The sequence below is a fragment of the Xenopus tropicalis genome, chromosome 4, assembly GCF_000004195.4.
Source record: "Xenopus tropicalis strain Nigerian chromosome 4, UCB_Xtro_10.0, whole genome shotgun sequence".
Classification (NCBI taxonomy): domain Eukaryota; kingdom Metazoa; phylum Chordata; class Amphibia; order Anura; family Pipidae; genus Xenopus; species Xenopus tropicalis.
The window spans coordinates 74,564,732-74,590,611 of record NC_030680.2 but is presented as its reverse complement, the minus strand read 5'-3'; the positions used below and the strand labels follow the sequence as shown (position 1 = coordinate 74,590,611).

At 38.2% G+C, this 25,880-nt stretch overlaps 1 protein-coding gene across 2 annotated transcripts in view; it reads right to left on the bottom strand.

Moving 5' to 3' along the window:
- wdr59 (WD repeat domain 59) overlaps positions 1–24,540 on the bottom strand; it is a 51,125-nt gene extending 26,585 nt beyond the window's left edge. The window contains exons 1-12 of one of the 2 annotated variants that reach the window (XM_031900825.1): positions 24,305–24,540; positions 22,863–22,912; positions 12,599–12,734; positions 12,147–12,232; positions 10,848–10,928; positions 10,196–10,233; positions 8,562–8,650; positions 7,440–7,556; positions 5,266–5,343; positions 3,250–3,406; positions 1,205–1,284; positions 221–341 (exon numbers count right to left, since the gene is read on the bottom strand). In XM_031900825.1, the coding sequence (XP_031756685.1) occupies positions 221–341; positions 1,205–1,284; positions 3,250–3,406; positions 5,266–5,343; positions 7,440–7,556; positions 8,562–8,650; positions 10,196–10,233; positions 10,848–10,928; positions 12,147–12,232; positions 12,599–12,734; positions 22,863–22,912; positions 24,305–24,358 (1,087 nt within the window). In that variant the 5' untranslated portion in view covers positions 24,359–24,540. The remainder of the gene's footprint in view (positions 1–220; positions 342–1,204; positions 1,285–3,249; positions 3,407–5,265; positions 5,344–7,439; positions 7,557–8,561; positions 8,651–10,195; positions 10,234–10,847; positions 10,929–12,146; positions 12,233–12,598; positions 12,735–22,862; positions 22,913–24,304) is intronic. The other variant, XM_031900826.1, reaches the window with a different exon arrangement.
- Positions 24,541–25,880: the final 1,340 nt, after the last annotated feature.

Genomic DNA, 25,880 nt, shown 5'->3' with positions numbered 1-25,880 from the left:
CTAAGCTTTGGCAGTGATGAAATGCCTTGTATGTTGTGTTCTTTCAGTCAACATGGAAAATACATTAGTATATTAAAAAGAGAGTCAGAGGTACCATAAACTGAGGAGTCGGAGTTAAAGAAATGATGTACCAACTCCACAGCCCTCCAGAATGAGCATCAACACCCATGATGAATCCGAAAATCTCCAGTGATAGGTGAAAATATCTTATAATGCTCACCATCTTCCTCGGAATGGCCTGAGATTTGTTCCTGTGGTTGCAGAGACTTCTCTTGTTCAGGCATCAAAGATAAACCATCCATAAGTTCATCTACTGGATCCATGATGTCATTAGCGCATAACTAAAAGGCAATTCTGGTGTCAGAATGCAATACATTTTCACAAATATATAAAAAGAGATAGACAACCCTAGATGCCTGACTTTAATGAGTAAAACCCGTCATGTTTCATTGCATTTAAATGGATAGTGTCATCATATAATTATCTATTTCAGTTTTAATGCATTTACTTTTTTTTTTTAAACAAAAGATTTAATGATGTGTTTTTGTCATAATACAGGCACCAACAAAAAACACTGAAGTATTAAAGAGCCTTTTAAATAAAAGGTAATTGATCTATAGTGTTCTCCCCAGGCCTTTTTTGCTAGGCAGATAACCCACCATTTTTTTCCTCACTACCTTGTTCCCCTCCAGCCCCCACCTCATGCATACTAGAATTTTGTTTTTAGGAGCTGGTAACTGCATGCCTTATTTGTCATAAAACCAATTTCTGTTGATTTCTGCAAAAATTGTAGCAGATAATTACTTATTTATTTTTCCCTGCCTGCCATGTATTTTGGGGGAGAACACCAATCGTAGGACTTTTGCTGCCTTTGCCAAAAGGAAATATAAAAAGTCACAGGAAATGCAAGCCTACACACTGCCAATAATTTCCCTTTGTTTTTTTAACCATAGGACCTGTTCCTCCACTACATGTGCAGAGCTCTACAGTCGTATATGCAGCCATTCCTTCCCATATCACATAATATCTGAGGCTCCATGGTGCTACTCAACAACCAGGAGGTCTAGAACTGTGCGGGGGGGTATGATACTTTAAAACACATAGGGGAAGGATTCCCCCTTTAGCTGGCTTATATGCACATACATACATGTGTACAAGAGTACAGTAACAACAGATTTGATGCAATGTGAAATGGACTTTTTACCCTTTGCAGCTGGGCATCCACTCTCCACATGCGTAGTGTCTGATCCCGTGACCAGGTCACCAGCTGATAGTCTTTCAGTGCTGAAAATAGCAGAAAAAATAAAACAGAATATCATATATTGTTATGAAAGCAAGAGACAATAAAAACAACAGTTACATAGCTAAAATCAGGAGTACAAAAATATTGTGGTACGATCCGAAAGATACAAAATTTTCGTATCCGAACGATCGTAAACGGCGCAAAAACCTTTCTGACTTTGAACCTTCAGTGCATGATTTTGGAAGCCTCCCATAGGACTCAATGGCACTCTGCAGATCCAAGGAAAGTCATCATACCGAAGCTTGAATAAATTCCGAAACTTTCGTACTCATTGCAACAAATGAGATTTTGTAGAATAAATTGTCTCAAAGTATGAAAAAGTTGCGCAAATTAACGAAAGAAAAGAGAAAATACGCACAGTTCTAAAACTTAGAAGAAATACAAATTTTTAGTATTCGTACATTGAAAAATGTGCACCTAAATATATACATACAAGGCTTTTCTGCATTCAGCCTTTTCAGATCTATCTAGTTAGATCATCAAAAGATAAAATACCTTTGTATGAAAGTAGATATAGACAACTATAAAAAGTGGTTAAGTTATGTATACCTAACCAGCTGCTTAATGGGTTAAGGGAAAACTATACCCCCAAATAATGTAGGTCAAATAAAAGTAAAAATATATACATAAACATAATTATATCTAAAACCCTGCTTTATCTAAACAAACCATTTTAATAAAAATATACTTTTTTTAGTTGTATGAGCTATTTGGTACTCCTAAATAGAAAATTGTCATTTTAAGAATTAAGGGCCGCCTCCTGGGATCATAGGATTCACAATGCACACAAACAAGCCAAGGCATACATACATGCTAGGCCCCATCAGCCAATTAATGGACAGAGTTGTGCCTTTTGCTTCCAGGCTACTTCCTGTTACAGTTATATCTGTTTTATTTCCTGTCAGGTGATCTCCGAGGGAGCACACAGCCCATCACTAAATGCTGGATCAAGGGAAAGGATGTAAAAGGGCAATATTTACCGATATATATATATTCCAGTTTGTTGAGATTCTTTAATAGGTCACTTAATATAATTTAAACTATCTGTTGGTTAAGTATTCATTCTGGGGGTATAGTTTTTCTTCAATATATTAATTCAAGAACATATATAAGAAAAATGTGCACAGTGATTTGCCAAAATGGATGCTAATTTGTGTGTATATCAGTTCATCAAGCTGAGTATAGGGTACTTAGACAGCATTCACTATTTTGCTGAAACTATTGGGGAAATGCCGCATTGTGGGGTAAAAAAACATTAAGATTTCACTTTGCACACTGCATCTTCATAAATAAGCCCGCTTGTGTGTTAGATTATATGACCTCATGTTGCGAAACCGCACTTGCCCAAACTAACATTAACCATTACCTTATATGGATTTCTAATCCAGGTGTACACGAACAGTTAACTGCAGGTTTTCTACTACAGGTTAACATTACAGCAAAAATAAAACAGAGCCAAAAATTCATTTTTAAATCCTCATAATAGGGTTAAATATCTGTAAAATATGAAAAACCTGAACCCATTAAAAAATATTTTTTTTTAAAATGTGTTCTGTATTCCAGCCCTACATTTAGAAAGACCATTTTATGAAGACAAGGTTTTAAAAATCACTGACCTCCCAGTGCCTAAAGTAATAATTAGCACAGTTTAAAATGGTCAGTTATACACTTGGGTAAACTAATAAGGATGGTGTCAACTGGGAAGAATAAGTCCCCCTCAGCTGGCAGGATAGGCAAATTTAAAGATGTTTAAACTCTACAAATGTATATCTTCCCTTAACTTCAATGCCAAAAACTAGCACTATGGTGACATTTAATAATTCTTTTAAATTTGTCATGGCAATTAGCAAGGCTGGCACTGTCAAGAGAGTACATGGTAATTTAAATTTTATTCATACTTCGCCTATGATCCAAAGAGCATAAGCTCAAGCCAGGTTTACACAAACCTTCTTTCTGTTTCCGCCATTGGAATTCAAGGACAACATCATCATGTCCAACAAAAATGTGAACTGGAGAATGAAGATCATACACATTCCAGAGCAGCAGGCTGTTCTCCCTTCGTAGCTGTGGTACCATGACTGTAACAAGGCCATTGTTGAAGGGCTTTGCAATTACAAACAAATAAAGTCAATCACTGCAGTTCTACCATACGTCAAGAAAATAACCCATTCTTAAATTCATAAATTCTTTATTGCTCTGATAGACATAATTCACAGTTTTACCATTTATGAGCTGTTAAAACCTTGTACATTATAGAGATGCACCAAATTCCAGAATTTGATTCAGTATTCAGCCAAGATTTGGCCTTAGCCAAATCCATGCCTCTGGCAGAACTGAATCCAAATCATGAGACTTTTTGTCACATAAACACGGTTGAAAATTTTTCACCGCATGCTTCCTGCGCGGTGCTCTTTATCCATTCCATGCATATTAGGATTCAGTTCAGTATTTGCTCAAATCTTTCACAAAGGATTCAGGGTTTGGCCAGATCCTAAAATTGTGGGTTCAGTGCATCACTAGCCCATTCAAAAATAGCTTTTCATTTTCATCATGATCAGGATCACAAAAAAGTCATACACACATTTTTATTTCCTTTTTTAAACTGATCAAGAGGGGAATATGAATGCATTCAGCTCCTAAATAGAAAATAAAACATCACATCCCTATGGAAAAGGGCAGCTGTGCTGCTTTGTGCAGCCTTTAGCCTTATACCAGCAAAGTAAAAGTTGAAGAACCTACTCCTCATACTGTTCTGCCGCTGTCCCAGTGCCCATGTGCATTCTTACCCTAGCAAGTCAAGCTGTACAATATCTAGAACTTTGAGGAGAACTATGCCAGTTGAATGCAAAAGGTAAGTTCTGCTTTACCAGAGTGCTCTAACTTAACAGGCATAATGCTACCTAAATATAATACAGTCACCTTTTAATAAGCATTTTGTTGTATATGTAAAGTGGAACAGCTCCATATGCATTGCTGTTGCTATGTGACAGAGCTTAATAGGTTTAAGAAACCAATAAATCTAGTAAACGGTACCTTAAGTCACTTTAAACAGTGTCAGCCTCGGTCACCCTGAGCCAAATCCTAATGCAATAAGATATAGAGTACCAAAATTTTATATATTGTTTAAAGATAAAGATAGGCTAATGGGAAGTTGATTAGCCTGAGGCCCGTTATGAGATCATTCAGTAGTGTGGTAAACCAGTTTGACCCTGTTCTAAAAGGGTCTTTTATTCATAAGCAAATTATCAAACCCCCAGAAAATAAACAATTCAAACCACTCTGAATTAATTTATCTCAAATAAGCTGAGTTTCACCCAGCTCTAATGGACTGAATATAAGACTATATTTGTCTCACTTTTATATTATACAATATATACCCTTTACAACCTGAGAAAAATAAACAGAACTTATGTTGAAAATGTACACTGTCTAGTCTTTTAATTAAATGCAAAATAAATTTCTTTTTCAATTTTTATAATATCATGTACGAGTGGACAACACCTTTTTAATATGCTTAACAACAAATCATGAGCTCTGTATAAACACGCCCCTTCCCACCATTTGCTGCCTGTGTCTCAGGTGTACATATAGGAAGGAGATAATTATACTGCAGATTATATGGAAAATGATAAACTTGATTATCTGCTTTCTTCTCCTTATCCTTATGCTCCAAATGCTATGAATAACCAGTTAGATTTCCAACATCCAACCTAAGGCACAAATAGTCATAATTTTAAAACCAGAAAAGACTCATAACTCATGCAATTTATACAGGCTAATTTCATTCTTAAATAGAATAAGAAATAAAAAAAAAATAAGAATAAAAGAACTGTCTGCTCCAATAATTCAGATGATACTAAATTAATTGACAAAATGTATACAATGTCAATGTATTTCCACTTCAAATTTCATAATTTTCTAAAGTTATACTCAACAATAATTTGAACGTAGGCCCTTCTTACCGTGTAACGTGCCTTCCATACTGGCACCTGACAGGCTAACACATTGAGACACTTTCGTGGCTGCCGGGAATCCCAGAACTGCAATAGAAATAAGAATAACCAAGAATGGAATACCGTAGCCTACTTTGCCTTGCCTCATAGAAGACTGTTGCCACAGTAAGGAGAAAGATTCTCAGGAAGTCTCTATGCAGAGGCAATAGAAGACATGCAAACCTTGCCTAAATGCTGCATATATCTATGTACTCCTGTAAAAGCAAAATGAAGTACACCACGCATATATTTGTGCATTATTATAAATAATATTTAAGTATACAATCCAACCAAGTGTGAATGTATTCAAATGTTTTTTTTTTTTTTAAATTGGTTCCAGCTTCTCATGTGCTTGTACAAATGAACACAAATTTTTGTCACAGAAGAAATATATCTTATGTCCCTTCTTTGATGACTAAACCCCACAAAATATTGCTCTGAAACATCTTTTTAACCCCACTATGAGGCAGGTGTAAATATCATTTTGAATAAAATTTTAAGCTCACACTGAAATTCTTTAATTAAGGAAAACACCTAAAAACTAGAAAGACTAGTGAGTCAATAAGCACCCATTCCTCCAAATCAATATAAGCTGGAAGAACCTTTAAAAACACTAAAAAATATGAGCTAGCTATTCAGAATACCAGGATACTGAAATGTATTCCCTGGTCCTTGGTTCATTTGCACTAGTTAGAATTTGCAATATCTGCCTCAGATAGCTTGACTTAAATAAGAACATCAGCTCATCCACTCATGGATAGTCACCTCCTTCTTATAAAGTCACTTTAATCTTCCTTTCAGCCTTGCTCTTTTTTTTTAAAAAACATACAGCTATTTATTTTATTGAATGAAGCTGGTTCTCCTTTGCTTCTGCTTTCTTTCTCATTAAATTTCCCTTCAACCCTGACAAGCATCCCAACTCCTGCTGATTAGAAGCACAATGAGAAGATTATGCTGCCAATATTATGCCTGACAGTAGGACTGCTGTTGACCAGCTGAGACCTGTCTTAGGACTGAAACAGACATAAGATTTTGCATTTACATCCAAAAGTTCTAGAGACAAAATTGTTCTACCTTTGCAGGATCACAATGCTTTTTGTGGGATATGTGGTTTTTAAATAAAAACCTCCCCCCCATGACATTTTGGCTAGCTTCTAGTGATATTAAATACATGTAAGTTCTCCCCTGGGTCAGTCACAGACTCTCCATAGATTAGAATGAACAAAATACATTAAAGCAGGAGCGTTTAATGCCTTTCTATAATTATGCTTTCATGCTTTAATACTGTCTTTCTTGTAACTACATTAGTAAAGGGCCTTAAAAGTTGTGCGTTAAGAATAAATAAGGCACAGAGAGCTTTTCAATGTACAGGGACCCCAGCATTCATGCATCCAACCACTTGTCACCCCATCTGCTTTACCAGGCAGATTTATGAAAACTAATTTCTCATTTTTTTAATTTGAAATTCGAGTAAACTCATTTTCTCGAACGTCTTACTTACTAAAATAACCTGATATGAAAAGAAAAAATGACACTTTTTCCGAATTGTCGCTGCATAAACTCAAAGATTTCAAGTTGTCACACAAAAACCAGTTTCAAAAATCCAAAAACCTCAAAAGTTTCAAGGAAAAAGAAGGATCTTTCAGGAAAGGGACATTTGCCATTGACTTGATCACGGAAATTTTAGCTGGCGAATTGTTGGATTTGGATTTTTAGCCCTTTTGATGTACAGTAAATCTTGAATAATTCAAGCTAAAAAATCCGAATTGGAATAGAATTCTTTTTCTAGCTTTTCACCATGCTGAACAGCAAAAATAAACAATCTTCAGTTTGGTCATAATCTGTACAAAGAAAGCATTAAACTGAATGCATGGCAAAGCTATGCCCTTCAACAATTACAAAAGTACATCTGAGAGTTTTTCTGACAAAGTTTTAGTCAGAAAAACTGAGTTTTTTTTATATCAAATCCACCTTGACAATTAAGGGTTAAATATTTCTGATTCTATCCCTCAGTTGTGTAGCCATTCCCTAGTCCTATTTCTGTTTGTCAGATCAATCAGACCTTGCTTTAGTCACAAGCAATTTCTCTTGCCCTTGGCAAGCCAACCTTTAATATTTTCGTCCCTGTCTCCTGGGAACATTACCTTAACAGAGTTATCTTGGCTGGAGGTTGCCAGGATATATTCGCTGTCCGGATGCCAGTCTAGTCCGTGAATTTTATACAAGTGGGCAGCAATATATTCCACTGCAGTGCTGGGTTTCTGTAAAAAGGACACCACTGTATTTAAACTCCAGGGCAGGGGAAATTAATGGAACAGAGCATCTCACTGTTAGTGTATGGTGCATCAGTTAATAACACAGGTCATCTGCATACATAAGGTAGCTAAAATCAAGTTCACTATTCCAAGACTAGTAAACTGGTATAAATGGTAGCTCTTCTTGAAGTAAGTTACACATTTACAAATCAGTCTGTTTTTCCCAAATATTTTAAAGGGATGCCAAAACTTATCTTAAAGTAGGAATATAAAATATTTATTTAGTTTTTTTTTTTTTTTGTACAAATGAAATGGCCCAATTTTTGGAGCTTAATTTACTAGTACCAAGTCACTAAACAAAGCAAAAGTCAGCTTGATGCTCACTTTCTCTGTGAGAGTATGCAGCAGCACATTTGCCTAAAGCCCCCCTAAGTGAGTGTGTGCTACAGTATATACAATATAAAGCATCATGTTCTGGGGATGACACAGAAATTTCAGAAAAGTGTTAGTATCCCTTTAATATTATTGATTTATTACAGACTATTTCAAAAGTGCAGGGCTATCCAAGTGGGGCCCAAGTGGGATCATAATTTTATTATATGTCCAAGGAACTCTTGCTATAATTAAAATTAGCACACTAAATGGAACAAGCTGCATAGAAGTGCAGCTATTCTAACACCCACATCTATTCCCTCAGTGGAAATGAACCTTATGCTCACACCTAACTGACGCTGATAATTACTTCTCATCTAACCAAACCCATAACTTCTATTTTACTCTTTCCTACAATTCACTCTAGAATGTCATCAGTAAAAAACATCAGACATGCAACTTTCCACCTGTTGGCTACTAAAACTACATATTTTTAAACAATTTTTAGTTCACTGCAAATAAGGGTGGACATGTGAGATATCCCTGGCCTAACCTGCCAATTCTGGATCAGCCTAAACTACAAAATACTGCAGAAATAACAACCACCTGTGCTAATATTAATTTTCATGACTGACTTACCCTTCGATCCCAAATCCTAACATCACCATCATGGCTTGTTGCGAGGCAGTTAGAGTTTTTTTTGTTCCACTTAACCTGTGATGCCCCAGCTGCATAAAATACAAAATGGTATTGAACTATAACTTTTCCTGATGTTATACATTTTATCAATATACAGAACTAAAATAAAATTATATTTGTTGTTTTTACCTATTAACATTTATTACTAGATGGAGATTTTCCAATTGTGGCTTTGTTTTTTATCTGTTCGATTAGTATTCTCAAATGACACAAAATTTCTTAGGGACCATCCTCTCATCCAGGATAAGGTCAATAAATATTTTTGTTTAATAATTTCTTTTAGGCCTGCTTGAAATGGCCTTCCATACCTAAGTATTCTGCCTCCAGATTTATTTCAATACCACATATTATTCCATTGGCCACAGAATGCAAAATAACTTTTCAGGAACAATCTCATTTCATCTGTCCCCTGTCTACACAGCCCACCAACCTATCTGACCAGTTTTCCATAAGGTAAGAAAAAATACAACAAATGTTCTATGGACCATCCCCTTATCGGGTTAATGACCTGATATTAAAAAAAAAAAAAAAAAAAAAAGCAACACACTTCCTGCAATAGTCACACCCATCTCAAAATGACAAATGAAATCCAACATTTACAGAACAAAAACATACACCTAGGAGCTTTCAAAAGTGCTAAGTTTAAACCTACATGCCTACGGATTTCACAGTATCAGAGATCTATCAAGCACTGCATTGTAGAAAACAAAGGTACTGCCTACCTATTTAATTAATGACATTGTGGATACCATAGTATTGTAGAAATACTCAACAGTGCTTTTTGTGCATACAACAAAAAAAGTGTATAAAACAATAAAGGATAATCTTTTGTTATTGCAGCAACAACCTTGGCTGTGCCAAAAAAGGAAAGGTACTCATCGCAAATACCAAGGATTTCTTTTTCGACTAACACAATTTCTTGCCTCTGAAATGTCCACCTACAAAGCTCAAGGGCAAACCGTTTCAGTTGCTGGCATAAACCTAGCGGCTCAGGACCCGGGGTTTTCCAGATAAGGGATCTTTCTGTAGTTTGGATCTCCATAACTTAAGTCTGCTAAAAATCATTCAAATATTGAATATACCCAATATGCTTGTTTTGCCTCCAATAAGGATTAATTATATCTTAGTTAGGATCAAGTACATGGTACTGTTTTATATTTACAGAGAAAAAGGAAATCATTTTTAAAAATTAGAATAATTTGCTTATAATGGAGTTTACGGGAGATGGCCTTTCCGTAATTCGGAACTTTCTGGATAAGGGATCCCATACCTGTTTATACCTTTGATTTTTTTAGCTAAATACATTATTTATCTATCTACCTTACAATAAAAATGTTTTGCAATGCAAAACCCCTCTTTTAAAAACATATTATTTTAAAGTTATTACATCTAATTTCCCAAACAATGCTAGGTACCTCAGTTACTATATTTTATAGACAAAGATATAATGCAGGGAGTGTTATGATGATTTTTATTCTCTGATCCCAGGTTTTACCTGCATTATTATGAACAGAAGTTAGACTACATAAAAATAGGCATGCTCGAGGAGAGTGTCTGAAAAAGAAAAAACTTACCCACTGCAGACAAGGACACTGCAGGCTTTCTGGTGTCTCTGGCAAAGATAAAGGTATTGACTATAGACTGTACCTGTTACAGGTTACATGTGATAAACAAACAGGAATGGCTAATGCAACAATAACAGTAGATATGAATGTAGAACTTGCTGACCAATGTGGAATATTGTTCACTAAAATAAATCATATGATGAACTGCAATACTCTTTTTTCTCTTCAGCAAGGATTTCTACATTTCTTCATATTGAAAAAAACAAGCAAATAATATACTAACATAATATAATACATTTAAATATATATTTTTTGAATACCTTTCACATATCCTGTCTTTATTAAACAGTAAAGTATAGTTTATTTCTGCCATAAAATAAACTTTTTATATATCTGTAGTTATACTTAAAAGCTAAACCTATATATAACACACACATATATTTGCAGTAATGGGGTAAAACTTAGGTTTAGAATAACATTATTAGTCATTTAGAATTACACTATATAGATAACCCATAAAGTCATCATCCTTTCAAATTTTGTTATTGTATAAAATTGGGTAAATTGTTGGCACTACATGGTGATGATGATGGCAAAAAGGGTCATTGTAAATGTACATATTTTTCTTCCTTTGGTTTTTTTTTAAAAATTCAGTTCTTACTTGATGTCCCAAATATAAATGTAGGTGTCAATGGAGCTAGTGACTAGTACATCCGGTTCAAACACAGACCAGTCCAGATCACTGTAAGATTGAAGAGAAAACAATATCTGTATTACCAAGAAATGCCAAACCCAAACATGTATCAACTTAAAGATATTAAAACAAGACAATAACAACTTGAAAGTAAAGGAAAAGTTGACCTTTAGTCAGTGGTGTAACTATATATACAGCAGACCCCACAGGGGAAGGAGGGGGGGTGGGGTCTGCTGTACCTTAGCAGTCGGAGGGACTGGTCTCGCTGGGTCCTCTCAAAAGATTTTTCTGCAGGGGGCCGAGATACACTACTGCCTTTAATATAACTTTTATGTGTTGCTGTAATCTAAGCAACTTTACAGCTGCCTTTATTCTAGTCTCCTTCTTTCCAGCCTAAAAAGCAGTCTAGTTATTGGTAGTCACTGGACTCCCACTGAAAAAAAAAACAACTTATTTTGATTGACTGTGATTCTTAAACTGGCCATACATGATCACATTTGGTTGGGCAGTTTGGCCATTTTAAGCCGTACTTTCCAACCATCTGGGCATATACCGTCAGAGATGGAGGCCCTTAGACTGACAGTCCGGCAGTCTTTGTGAATTGAGGCTTGTTGGCCCTGAGGGAAAATTTTCACCAGGGGAAAGGAAGAAGTGAAGGGCAAAAATGTAATGCAAAAAGTCTGGGGTGAACGGATGTCTCAAGTAATAGCTAAAATACAACTTCCTCCTCTGAATCTATCTAACCTGTTAGTCAGTAAGAGACCTGAAGGGGGCTACAAGGGACATAACTGTTAGTTTGCTTTTGATCTTGACTTAACCTGCATGCTAAGGATCAAAAGAAAGCTAACTGAACAGTTATGTCCCATGTTGCTGACAAACAACTTAGAGAGATGTAAAGGAGGAACTTGTGTTTTCGATATTACATTAGACATTTGTTCACTCCAGACTTTATGTATTACATTTTTGGCTAACTATTTATATGGCTAACTATTTTACACAGGATATCTTTTTTTACCCAGTTTTATTTTTACAGTAACCAGCTTTAATACAAAAGTATTTTTGCAGTTTGCCAACTGCGTGAGAGGCAGTTCTGAGCGGGTGACAAATTGTTGAATATGGAATGTACTACTTGCAGCACAAGCCTTGTTCATTTAACTCATGCTAAACAAGGGGGTATACTGCTCCTTTAATAAACACAATATTATAGTCATACATGAAAGATGTGCTTCAAACCATCATAAAATCCTTCTAGAAAATATTTCAAACCTGATAACTCGTGTGTGACCTTGCAAAGACGTGTTAATATCCCCAGTGCCATCCTTCCACTGATAAAGATCTACACGTTGGTTACTCTGCAATGACAAAGTATAAAACTAGACATTAATACATGCCTTATATTCTGTTTTTCCACCAACAATCATGTACCACTGCAATCCTACATTACATCAAATCATCTGATGTAAAATTATCATTCAGATTTAAAATCCGACTGTGGCATTATCAATCAATCCACTACCCTGTGCTTGGTGGGAAGGGCCTCTCAGCTTTCTCTTGATACAGCACATTTTGTCCTATATATATACCAATAACAAGCTGAAAACTGCACAAAAGCAGATTTTAAAAAAAAAAACTGCACAAAAGCAGAAGTTGAATGCTGTAAAAATGGTCAAACATCTAAAACATGGATGAATGTTAATCGAGGCAATAACACTACTTACAGAAGCAGCAAAAAAGTGAGCATAGCTTTCATGGGGATTCCACTGAACAGTACCAATGTCCCATTTGCTTTGCCGAGAAATCTTTCGGTGGCCATCTGTTGGGGTCTCTAAATTCACAATATAAAGAAAGCGCCTCCTGAAAAGAAGACATAATATGATATTTCAACATTTTATAATTTATCTTTAACCTTGTTTTGATGTAAGGGAGTAGACCAGATGTGTGATGCTTAAAGTGTTATCATGAGCCCATAAAGTCCAAATTCCACTGCCTTAATGACACATGCACAGTGCACTCTGGTCTGCTGTACAGCAACTAAGCTTAAAGATCTTTAGAAAATCATCATGTGGAAAACGAGGCTGCATCAGTCATAGAAATGCTACAGGAATGATAATTAAATTCTGTAGCATAATGTAATTTGCTACAGAACAGATTTAATTATGTATTATTAAACACACAGGTATGGTATGTATTATCCAAAATGCTAGGGACATGGGTTTTATAGATAAAGCGTATTTCTATAATTTGGATCTACATACCTTAAGCCAGCTAAAAAAAAATAATTATTTGATTAAAATGGACTCTATGGGAGATGGCCTTCCCATAATTCCTGTCTGGATAACAGGTTATCAGATAATGGATACTTGAAAATATACATATATATGTGTTTATAGGAATTTATTACTAATCAGCCTTGTATGGATAAATATGTATATGACCCTAACCAGCCCACTCTCAACTGGATCTGGCAAACCATCTCTATTTATATACCCACACCCAACCCGCCTATCTGTAATGTCACTGAAGGGGTGGAGCATTGCAGACAAGTGTACATAAATAGAGATGGCAGAAGCAGAAAGTGGGGCAAAATAACATCGCAAGCGGGCTGGCTGAGGGCAGAATTTGGCCCACACCCAGCAGCAACCAGCAAAAAATTGGTGTTAATCAGCCCCAAACCACCTGACCCATAGGTTTTGGCCAGTGTCGTACATCAGTAATCCAAAACATTTGAGACTTTTGTAAATAACCATAACTTAAATCTGCTAAAACTCATTTTAACATCAAATAAACCCAAAAGGATTATTTAGCTACCAATATGGAATCATACAGCTTAGTTAGGATCAAGTACAATGTACTATTTTTTTTGTTTTTTTTTTTATTACAGAAAAAGGGAATCATTATTAAAAATTAAAATTATTTGCATAAAATTGACTATATGGGACAGCAGTTCTCAACCTGTGGGTCGGGAACCCTTTGGGGGTCGCACAAACCCTTTAACAGGGGTCGCCTAAGACCTTCGGAAAACACATATTTCCGATGGTCTTAGGAATAATTTTATGGTTGGGGGTCACCACAACATGAGGAACTGTATTAAAGGGTCACGGCATTAGGAAGGTTAAGAACCACTGATATAGGAGATGGCCTTCTTATAATTTGCCATATTCTCACTGACATCAGCCTAGAGAATGTGCTGTGAAACAGCAGATATGATATGGAGATACTTTTATTTCATACTGTAAAAGAATTCTGATCCATTTTGATTACACATTATGCAGCTCAGGAAGCATCAATCTATTTCTCAACTGCACATACAGTATGTTTATACAAGATGGTTACAAGCAGATGTAAAATACAGAGAAAAAGCATAAACATTGCATTATAGAACTCCTGGGCAAACTGCCTTCTAATGTCTATGTGACAATGTAACAGAGGTTTTCTGTTACAGGTAACTGCACATTAAGAAGTGTATGGTAGTTGGCATTCCATTGATATATATTGGGTTTAGAGGAATATCAAAATCAAGTTATACAGAAGTAAATCGAAAGGTATAAAGAATCCATAGCATAAGTGATCTAAGGCATTTAAGTAAATAAGCACAGTCAGCAGTGGGCAACTGTCCCTATAATACATTAACAACATTACAAATAAGCTGAATTCATTTGGATCAATGACTCCAGTAAGACAGAAGGTGCACTGTTTACTGTATTTCTTTTGTTTGATACACTTTAACCTCTTTATCCAGCACAGATCACAGGAGATATTTAAATAAAAAATGTTATCATGAACTATAGAATAAAAATATGCTGTAAAAAATAAGAAAAGTAGTTCTCTGAAGCTACAACTGCGGTCTTTAGGTATCTTTTAAAGACTGCTCCCCAGTCAACAATTATTCTGACAAACTTGGGGTTTCCACTGTTCACAAGAGTAATACTGATATTAAATATGTGGCAACTGCCGATACCATGTTTCAGGGAAGTAAAGGCAATATATACAAGGTGGGTGCTGCATAACTAGACACATGGTTGCCACCATAAAATAAGGCACAGCAAAAGTTTAATACATTAGGCTGAGATTAGTTGCCCGCAATAGAGCTCTGCTACAGCGGGCGAAATATCTCTCTTAAATGCCTTTCCACCAGCAACAAAAAGAATCACTAGTGGAAAGGCCTACACATGGGTTTTCCAAAGTTGCGCAAACTTTTTTTTTGCAGGCAACTTCGGAAAACCTACATGATGCTTAGGACTTTCCACCAGCAATTCCCTTTGTTATGGGTGGAAAGGCATTTAAGAGAGATCTATTGCAGGCTAATCTCTGCGTGAGACATCAGCTTTAACTAAACTAATTCATAATGTATGATAAGATAGTAATGTGAAACTGAAAGCATTATCTGTACAAAACTCAAAGAAAGTTGTACTTTCAGGGTTACTAGTATATGTAGCATAAAGTCTCCAGCAACTATGAAATGTGGATCTGTGCTTTCAGAATCCTACTCATTTGGCACCAATAGAGAACTGCCATTTAATTAATTTACCCTCTTACAGCACAACATCCTTACATATAAAGTAGCATCATTACTGTCACTTGAATCTGACTGCAAAAATTTAGATACTAATATTATCCCTGTGAACATCTACTGAAGTCAGACAATGAGAAAGAGAAAGGGCTATGAGAAAAAGTTACTGATCCATTCAGTAGGGTGGCAATCAGCAAACATGAAACATAGTACAACAGCAGTAACTGCTTGCGCTCACCATTAAATTCAATAAATCAAATTGAGAAACAAATTCCTGTAATACCTTCGTTTCATAAACCTGTTGCAAATCTGGTCATGTACAATCCCATTTCCAAAAAAGTTGGGACACTGGGTAATGTGTAAATTTCAAATAAAATGGAATGATAAGCAAATCAGTTAACACCTATTTGCTCATAGTACAAAGACAACATATCAGAAGTTAAGAGTTAAGAATTTTATTATTTTCCGAAAAATTTTAGCTTATTTTGAATTTGATGCCAATACTATATTTAAAAAAAAGTCGGGATAGGGAAAACAAAAGACTGGAAAAGCTGTGTAATGCTAAAAAGAGCATCCCAGAAAGGCAGGGTCTCTCAAGAATTAAAGATGGGGAGGGTACACAACAACTGTTAAACACTGCTCAGGCAACTATTGCAACAATTTGACAATATCACTCCTCATTGTAAAATAGCAAAGAATGTTGCATTTTTCATCTCCTATAGCAGTGCTGTCCAACTGGCGGCCCCCCACCTGTCTGGCTGCTTTGATGGCTTACCTTTGTGTAAGATTTAAATGGTATCAGTACTGGCCCCTGCATGGTTAACACCTCAGATTTAGGATGTAAACCCCCTGTATTGTTTAAAATTGTAATCCACTGTGTTGTTCACACCTTTTAATCCCTGCATTATTCACCCCCTGCAGTGTTCACACCTCAGACTGTAATCGCCCACATTGTTCACCTCTTCACACCTCAAACCCACAGAACCCTGCACACTATAAAAAGAACATATATTGAGGTGGTATTGCAATTAAAAAGTTTTTTAATATATAGTTATTGTGCAGACTGAAGGAGCAGTCACTGTCACTGTAGGCTGCCTGTGTGTGCCATACTCTGCCTGCCCTATGCTGTCTGTATATGCCATACACACAGGCAGGGCAGGCAGAGTATGGCACACACAGGCAGGGTAGGGAAGGCAGAGTATGGCACACACAGGCAGGGTAGGGCAGGCAGAGTATGGCACACACAGGCAGGGTAGGGAAGGCAGAGTATGGCCCTTGATACCACAGAAGTTGGACAGCACTGTCCTACAGTATATATCATCAACATAAAATTGCAAATAATTTGGGGGATTTCATAATCTTCAGTACACAGTGTCAACAGAAATCTGCAAAGAACTTGGGGATTTAATTATCTAGTACAAAATACCATTACAAGATTCAGAGAACCCAGAAAAATTTCTGTATGCAAAGGGACAAGGCAATATATATGATGGCCGTGATCTTTGGGCCCTCAGACAGCGCTGCACTAAAAACATGACCATTGTCTGTGAACACAGTTTGCTGCTGCATCCACAAGTTACAACAATACTATCAGATATCGCGATAGTCTGATGAAAACTAGCCTCTCTGTTTGTGGTAACAGTAACAGGCCCAGCTGAAGAATAGCAGGAGTGACATAGGTACCTATGAGCAAGAAAGTCCAAGCCGCAGGTGAATACACAAAATCAGGCACCAAATGCAGGAGAGAAAATCATAAAACAGGCCGGAGTCAAATCAGATGTCAGAGTTCGAAGTCAAGCCAAGGGGTAACCGAAGAGTAGTCAGAAACAAGCCGAAATCAGAAGTCCAAGGATCAATCAGGAATACCAGAAATGCTCAGTGGCGATTACAAGCAAAAACGGTCACTTCGCAAAGTGTTCAGGCCTCAACGTCCTTAAATTCGAAACTCGCATGCGTGCAGCGTCAGTCGCGGCCTATTCTGACACGTGTCCGTGCGCGGTGTCTTTTCGGCCGCGCGTCCGCACCGTCGCATACCATGCACCGAAGCCGACGAGCGCAGCACAAGGTGAGTGCGTCTGACATTGCCCCCCTAACACGCGACCTCCAGACGCGTGAAGGTGCTGGCTTATCTGGATGGTTATTATGAAATAAACTTGTGAGTCGCAGGGCATGAATATTGGACACAGGCTCCCAAGAATTTTCTTCAGGTGGATATCCTTTCCATTGGACTGAAGTCGACCCCTGTTGATTCTAGAGTCCAAGATATCTTCCATTTTGAACTCGTCAACTCCTTACACAGACGCCGGAGCAGGAGGCTCAACAATTCTCCCTGGAAAAAAGTTCTTGGTCACAGGTTTCAATAATGCAGAATGAAATACAGGGTGAATCTTGTAAGAAGTTGGTAACTTGAGTTTGAAAGCTACTTCATTTATTTGTTGAATAACAGGAAATTGACCCAAAAACTTCTGTCCCAATTTCTTTGAAGGGCAAGGAAGTTTAATATGACGGGTAGAAAGCCACACTAAGGGGCACATTTACTAACCCACGAACGGGCCGAATGTGTCCGATTGCGTTTTTTTCGTAAAGATCGGTATTTTGCGATTTTTTTAGAAATTATCGCGACTTTTTTGTTACCAATACAATTTTTGCGAAAAAACGCGAGTTTTTCGTAGCCATTCCGAAAGTTGCGCAAAATCTGGGGATTTTTTCGTAGCGTTAAAACTTGCGCGAAAAGTCGCGATTTTTTCGTAGAGTTAAAACTTGCGCGAAACGTCACGCCTTTTAAGTTTTAACGCTACGAAAAAGGCGCGACTTTTCGCATGTATTTTTTGCAACTTTTTTGTCGCCGGCGCGAAAAAATCGTATTATTGCGCCGAGTACAAAAATTTCGGATTCATTCAAGCTTCGGTATCGTGACTTTCCTTGGGCCAGGTTGAAGCTGCAGAGTGCCATTTATTCCTATGGGAGGCTTCCAAAATCATGCACAGAAGGATCGAAGTCGGAAAGGTTTTCCCGCCGTTTATGATCGTTCAATACGATAAAGTCACGATGGCAACGAAATAGTCGCGAAAAATACAATAAAGTCACAATATTTTTGTTTCCAATGCAAATTTTTCCCATATGGGATTCGAATTCGTGTTTTGCCCCTAAGTCTCCAACACGAAATTCCGGATCTCTCCTTCGCTTCTGATCTGCAAACATTTTAAAATTTCTCTGAGCTTGAGCCATAGCTTGCTGAATAACTCGAGTGTCCTTAGAGATGAACAAAAGACGATCTTGTACAGCTGGTACTTGAATTTCTTTAGGAAGGTTGGGGAGAATATGTGGATGAAATCCATAATTTGTTTGGTAGAAGAATGACAAGCATAATTGTAAGACAACTCGGCAAGAGGTAACAACTTGCTCCAGTTGTCTTGTAAAAAGGACAAAAAGCAACAAAGATATTGTTCCAGAGTTTGATTTGTTCTCTCAGTCTGTCCATTTGACTCAGGGTGAAAGGTGGTACAGAAGGCCAAACTTTCAATTTTCAATGACCCACAAAGAGCTTTCCAGAATCTGGAAGTAAACCTGGACCCCTCGATCGGAAATAATTTAATCTGGAACTCCATGGCGACGAATTACTTCTCTGATAAATACTTCAGCTGTAGAAGAAGCGGAAGGAGTTCCAGGTAACGGAATAAAATGGACCATCTTGGACAGACGATCCACTTCAACAAAAATAGTGTTAAAACCTTGAGAGGGTGGAAGATCAACAATAAAGTCAATTGATATAGAACCCCAAAGTCTGGTGAGTACAGGTAAAGGATGTAATAATCCCAGGGGCTTAGTATGAGAATCTTTGAAACAAGCACAAGCACAAGTCTCACAAGAGGAAACATAGGCTTTGCAGTCCTTGGCCATATGAGGCCAGTGAAAATATCTTCTGGCAAGATCCAAAGTCTTAGAGACCCCCATATGTCCTGCCAAAGGGTGGTCATGAACAACTCGCATAGTCTCCAATCTAAGGGATTCAGGTATAAAAATGTTGTCATTCAAGAAATAAAGTCCATCATGGGCTTGTAATTCATCAGACGGTGAAACAGAAGAAGACATCTTTTTAATTTTAGAGATTAGATCACTTTGTAATAAGAGAAAGTTCTGTGGACGAAGAATTGTATAAGGAGAATCAGGCTTTTCTTCTTCCGAAAACATCCAAGACAAGGCATCAGCTTTCTTATTTTGGCACCGAGGTCTGAAGGTAATATGAAAATTGAAACGGGAGAAAAGCAAAGCCCACCTGGCTTGATGAGGTTTAAGACGTTTGGCAGTACAGAGATATACTAAGTTTTTGTGATCAGAAAAAATGATGATAGGGTGGGTCGCTCCCTCGAAAAGGTGACGCCATTCCTCAAAAGCCGCTTTAATAGCCAATAATTCAGAAACATCAAAAGGAATAGGTGCCCCGGGTAATAGTTCTATGGGGCAATCATAGACTCGATGAGGAGGAAGAGTATCTGCACTTTTAGCATCAAAGACATCAAGACATCTTGTAAATAATGCGGTAGAGACTTAAACCAAGAGTCTTGTATGGAGCACAAGGCCAGAGATCTTGCTTCAGAAAAGTTAGATAGGAAATGCGAAATACAGCTTCTCAGAGGAGAAATTCATGACACCAGTGCAATTTATTGAAGGGTTAACCAAGGATTAACGGGAAAAGAGGAGAGGATACCACATCAAAGGATAAATGATTAGATGATTAGAGTTGATAATCACAGAAAGTGGCTCAGTTTCAAAAGTCACCGGTCCAGAAGAGATCTGGGAGCCATCTGCTGTTTTCACAAGAAGGGGTTGCTGCTTCAGACGTGTAGCAATATTGTAGATCTTGACAAAAGTAGCGTCAATGAAGCAACCACAGGCTCCAGAGTCAATGATGACTTGATTCTTTAGAAGACCTTGGGACCACTGTAGGGAGATAGGGACAATTAGCAGAGGAATGTCCTTGGAAATAGTGGGAGTAGAAAAAGAAGAAGTCGGTCTATGTGGCTTACCCGCGGGCCGGGTAGGACAATCTCTTAGAAAGTGACCAGGGAGACCGCAGTCACATAGATTATGTTGCCCTCTTCAGAATCTTTCCTCAGGAGAGATGGCGATCCTGATAAGGCCAATCTGCATGTGTTCAGGAGGTTCCACTGGCGTAGCAGAAGTAAGGGGTTGTAGAACAAAAGGAGCCTTAGAAAGAACCCAGGATGACGAAGCCGGATTAGATCTTTCGGCACATCTCTCTTATAGTCATCGATCTATTTGAATCACCAGTTCAATAAGATCTTCCAGACTCTCAGGGACTCCCACAAGGGCCAGCTCATCTTTTAAGGACCCACTTAACCCTAAACTAAACTGATGTTTAAGAGCTTTATCTTCCATTCCGTATAAGTGGCATAGGTATGGAATTCAGTTACAAAGTCCTCAACTGGGCATTTGCCAGCTGTTGCAGATCTCTTAGGGTCATCATAGAGTTGTGCCATGGCACCAAAGAAGGCGTTTGAGTCACTTAACAGAGGACTCCGAGTTTCCAGCAGTCGATGTGCCCAGGTCTTTGGCTCTCCGGATAGCAAAGAGATTGCCAGTCCAACGTTAGTTTGTTCAGAAGCATACATCTGGGGCTTTAGAAGAAATAGTAAACGGCAGTCAGTTAAAAAAGCACGAAATTTCTTTCTGTCACCAGAAAAACGCTTGGGCAGAGGCATCTTGGGTTCAATGACCAGCAAGTGAGTAGCTGCAGTACCAGAAGAAACAGAAGGATTCTTTGTTAGCTTGAGAAAGGACCAGGAGGTCAGAAATGTTGCTGTGTCTGTGCCACATGTAAAATAAAGGTGGTTTTATGAAAATGAGTGCTGCTATTCCCATACATTGAAGTCTGAAGGTATGTGGAGGTGAACATATGATGCTGCGTGCACTCCTCTGATAAACTTCTCACAAGTGTGCTGGAAACCCATTGTACTAGAAACAGAAGGATTCACAGGAACGGCTGGGGCTGGATTTGTTGTCACACCAAGGCCCTGGATCTGAACTTGTAGTTGCTGATAGCACCCCTGTAAATCCTGGACTGCTTGGGTGAGCGCTGCTAATTGTTGGAAAAGCACATCAGAGGAAAAGGCCGCTTGATCACCAGACTCCATGGCGAAGTGATACTATCAGATATCGCGATAGACCGATGAAAACTAGCCTGTCCTACGCTTCCCACTGGGCCCGAACACTGGATGTGGTAACAGTAGCAGGCCCAGCTGAAGAATAGCAGGAGTGACGTAGGTACCTACGTAGGTACGTGAGCAAGAAAGTCCAAGCCCAGGTGAATACACAAAATCAGGCACCAAATGCAGAAGAGAAGATCATAAAACAGGCCGGGGTCAAATCAGAAGTCAGAGTCCGAAGTCAAGCCAAGGGGTAACCGAAGAGTAGTCAGAAGCAAGCTGAAATCAGAAGTCCAAGGATCAATCAGGAATACCAGAAATGATCGGTGACGATTGCAAGCAAAAATGATCACTTCGCAAAGTGTACAGGCCTCAGCGTCCTTAAATTCGAAACTCGCATGCGTGCAGCGTCAGTCGCGGGGTGCCCGTGAGCGGCGTACGTTCGGTCGTGTGCGCCCGTGCGCGGTGTCTTTTCGTCCGCACCGCCGCATACCATGTGCCGAAGCCGACCGATGGTCGCACGAAAGATCGTACAATCAACCACTAACCATTCACGGCTGAAACGGCAGATAAGGAGGTAGAAACAATAGGATTTCTACCTCCTTCTGCCGATTCAGCCCTGAAGGCAGATTTTGATCAGGCGCCTTCTATGGCGCCCGATCAAAATATTTTAACCTGGCCGATCGGCGAGTCGACCGATATCAGCAGCCTCCTGCGATATCGGTCGACTTGCCGACTTGCTATACACGCACCGAATATCGTACGAAGCGAGGTTTTGTACATTATCGGTGCGTGTATGGCCAGCTTAAGGTTAATATTGGTTTTATATAAACCAATATCAGTACAAACCAGCATGGTGCAAAAGTGAATAGAACAAATTTTATAGCAAATATGCACACTTGCACGGGCACAAGAATTACTGTATTAAAAGACAAAATAATCAAAAAGCTTTTTTTTTTTGTTTTACATTTTGTTTAGTTGCTGATGCAAATGTGCATTCTGATAAAGTAAGATATAAGTAGTGCACTCAGAATGCCTTAAACCAGATATTGGTTCTTATAACAGAAACCTAAATAAGTGCCCCACTGTCCAAAGGTCCCTTAGTTCCGTAGTTAGAATGTAAGTTCTTTTGAATCTTTCAATCTTAAAAATCCTGGCAATTTATACAGACAGAGATCCATAAAACAAATGCACTACTCTTGAACTGGTCACTGATGTCTCAGCTCTGTGTAATCAGCACAGTGCTATATCAATAAATGTATAAATACACTATGCACACTATTTTTTTCCTGGAAACAAACTTACCCAGAAAGTACAGCAAGCTGTCCTTGGCAATCGACTGACATAGCAGTTGCCTATAAAAACATTACATATTTGCAAGTTATGATTCTTTACATAATAAATAATACATTTATAGTGGATTTATTTTATATTTTCTTTTTGTGACCAGGATGAAAAAAATATTTTTTACAGAAATAAAACAACAATACAAAGCTATTAGGGCAGTAACTAGGATTACCTTATATAGTGTAATGGATGGGCCCAGATTAAAACCTAATGAGTGTATAATTTAGGCTTCAAGCTGTCCCATTATTCACCCTTATGGACAGTGGAGTGCTCAGGGCATACTTATACAAGCACAGGAAAAATATACACACTCCATGGAGATACTAGGGTTTGTATGTATACTGACATTTTAATATGAAACCTTGAATAAAATCATTTTTTATGTACTGGTTTTGTTACAAGATACTTCTTTCTATGGTTGCTTGTTTAACATGCTAGGCACTAGAACACATATATATTCAGTATACATATATACTGCTGCTTTCAAGAGTCTTAGGGGGGCAGCATTTTGCCACTCTTGCGAATTATCACTGAGGGATGGAGAGAAAACACTGCAAATTTTATTTTGATTAAAGAATTTCTCATTAACTCTGTATAAGAGCATAGATCACTTTGGTGAAACAAAGGTGATATATTTGTGCTACAAGTAAGGAAATGTTTCAGGCTCTTCCAGCCCTTTATCAAGCCTTTTAAGGCTTAATAGCGCTTGTAGAGCCCAAAATGTTGCCTTACTTGTGGCCCGAATAAATCGCCTTTGTTTCATCATTACGTGCTGCTGAGGCTTTCTTTCTTTCTACAAGGAGTGACCCTGGGCAGAGGGGATCATAGTTTTACACCCAGCGCTTCAATAGGCAACTATATGTGTAAGTGAAGCACTGTTACCTTGAGAGAGTGGATTAATCTTTAGTTTTTTTTTTTTTATTAAAAGCCAGTAATCCTGCTTGTTATAATTTTGGAATGCAGGAGAAAACAAAAGAACACGGAAACAAGGAAATGTTCAAATTCATTTTACCACACTAAAAATGACATGCCTTTTGGAACTTGTGCTACAATTCTAGATACTAGGACAAGCAACGTGACTGAGCTAAAGAAAAAAAAAAATATATATATATATACTGAACAGTAGATCACATTATTTAATAGGTCAACAATCTGACAATTGCACTTAATGGCCTCCTGAATATACAAAACACTATAAAACTAATTGTAAAGAGAAGTCCAGGCATACTGGAGCCATGTCTACCTCCCCTGACAGCTAAAAACTGACTCAATCATTAGGCGTCTACTACTAGGCATGCGCAAGCCACTCCCTTCTATCTGCCGATTTTTCTGTAGGTTGTTCAGATTAGAGCGCTCGATATTTGCAGTGAACCCACAGCTCCTGCATTTATTCCACTCACCTGCGAATCCCGAAATTCTACCACCACGTTCTCGCTGCTCCAGTGAGCCGCCATCTTTGCCTACTTACCAGGCGGCCGCAATAACAACAACAACGTCTTGCATCACGACGTCCTTGTCGCCGAGCAACACCTTAACGCCAGTGAATAGAGAATTCTGGGACTAGTAGTTTTTTCTCACATTGGCATGAAAACTAAAGACGATGTGGTAAGTGTAAGGAACAGTGTATAACACGAAGACATCAAAAGAAAAGGGCACTGCCTTAAAAATACAAATTTTATGTGGAGATAAAAGTTAGATTTTCGTCAACCTTGAAAAAAGGATTATACCTGGGAATACAAAAGATCAAAATCATACCTGAGTTCATGAACAATTTTAAGATAAATCTTTCTAAAAATGAATGTTATTGCGCTGTAGTTTTGGCATTTAGGTCTGGCTGATCTGTCATAACTAATATACACCATGAAACGTATTATCTGTTCATCCTGCTGCTGCTGTGATCCCTCCTTGCTTGTCTGATAAGTTATTGCTGGTCAAGCGGTGGTTCTCTGAAGTTTAAAAACCAATAACAATATAATAGGGATAATATACAATATAATAGGGATAATTTATTACTGCTTCAACATACCTCCCAACTGTTCCGATTTTCGCAGGACATTCCCTCTTTTGACAGCTTAACCCGCAGTCCCAGATTCTTACTGAAAAGTCCCTCATTTCCCTTTGATCTCTTGCACTGAAGCTAAAAAAAGATACAAATTTAATTAAAAGTAGCTTTTGGCAGAGAGCCCAGAAATCTGATTGAGCTTCACCTGCACTTAGAAACATTGTTTCTCGCTTTTAAGGCTAAGGCTAATGCCACATGAAGCGTAGGGCTGAAATTTTCGGCAAGCGGATAAACGCTTGCCGAAAATTCAGCCCTACGCCTCCTACTTGTGCCTGCACCCGAATGAATGGGATACGCTCAGGTGCAGGCACATGTAGCCGATATACGCATGAAAACGCTAGACTTTGCATTCTCTCGCGTTTTCATGCGTATATCGGCTACATGTGCCTGCACCCGAGCGTATCCCATTCATTCGGGTGCAGCAAAAAAATCCAGTAGCACACTGAAGATGCAAATCGTGAAAAAATTGTATTTTATTTGCCCAAGTACATAAAAACAAGCAAAGAGCAACGTTTCGGGACCCTCCGGACCCTTTCTCAAGCTTGAGAAAGGGTCCGGAGGGTCCCGAAACGTTGCTCTTTGCTTGTTTTTATGTACTTGGGCAAATAAAATACATTTTTTTCACGATTTGCATCTTCAGTGTGCTACTGGATTTTTTTGCTGTTGGATATTGACCCCCATGCAAGGTGAGGTTCTTCCAGTATTTGCACCTGATACCCGTTTGGGTAAGTTAACAGAGGGTTGAGCTCCCCAATACTGCTATTGCTATTCATTCGGGTGCAGGCACAAGTAGCAGGTGTAGGGCTGATTTTTCAGCAAGCGTTTTTCCACTTGCCGAAAAAATCAGCCCTATGCCGCGTGTGGCATCAGCCTTATGTCAGACGAGGCGTCTGGCATATATTTATGGCAAGCGG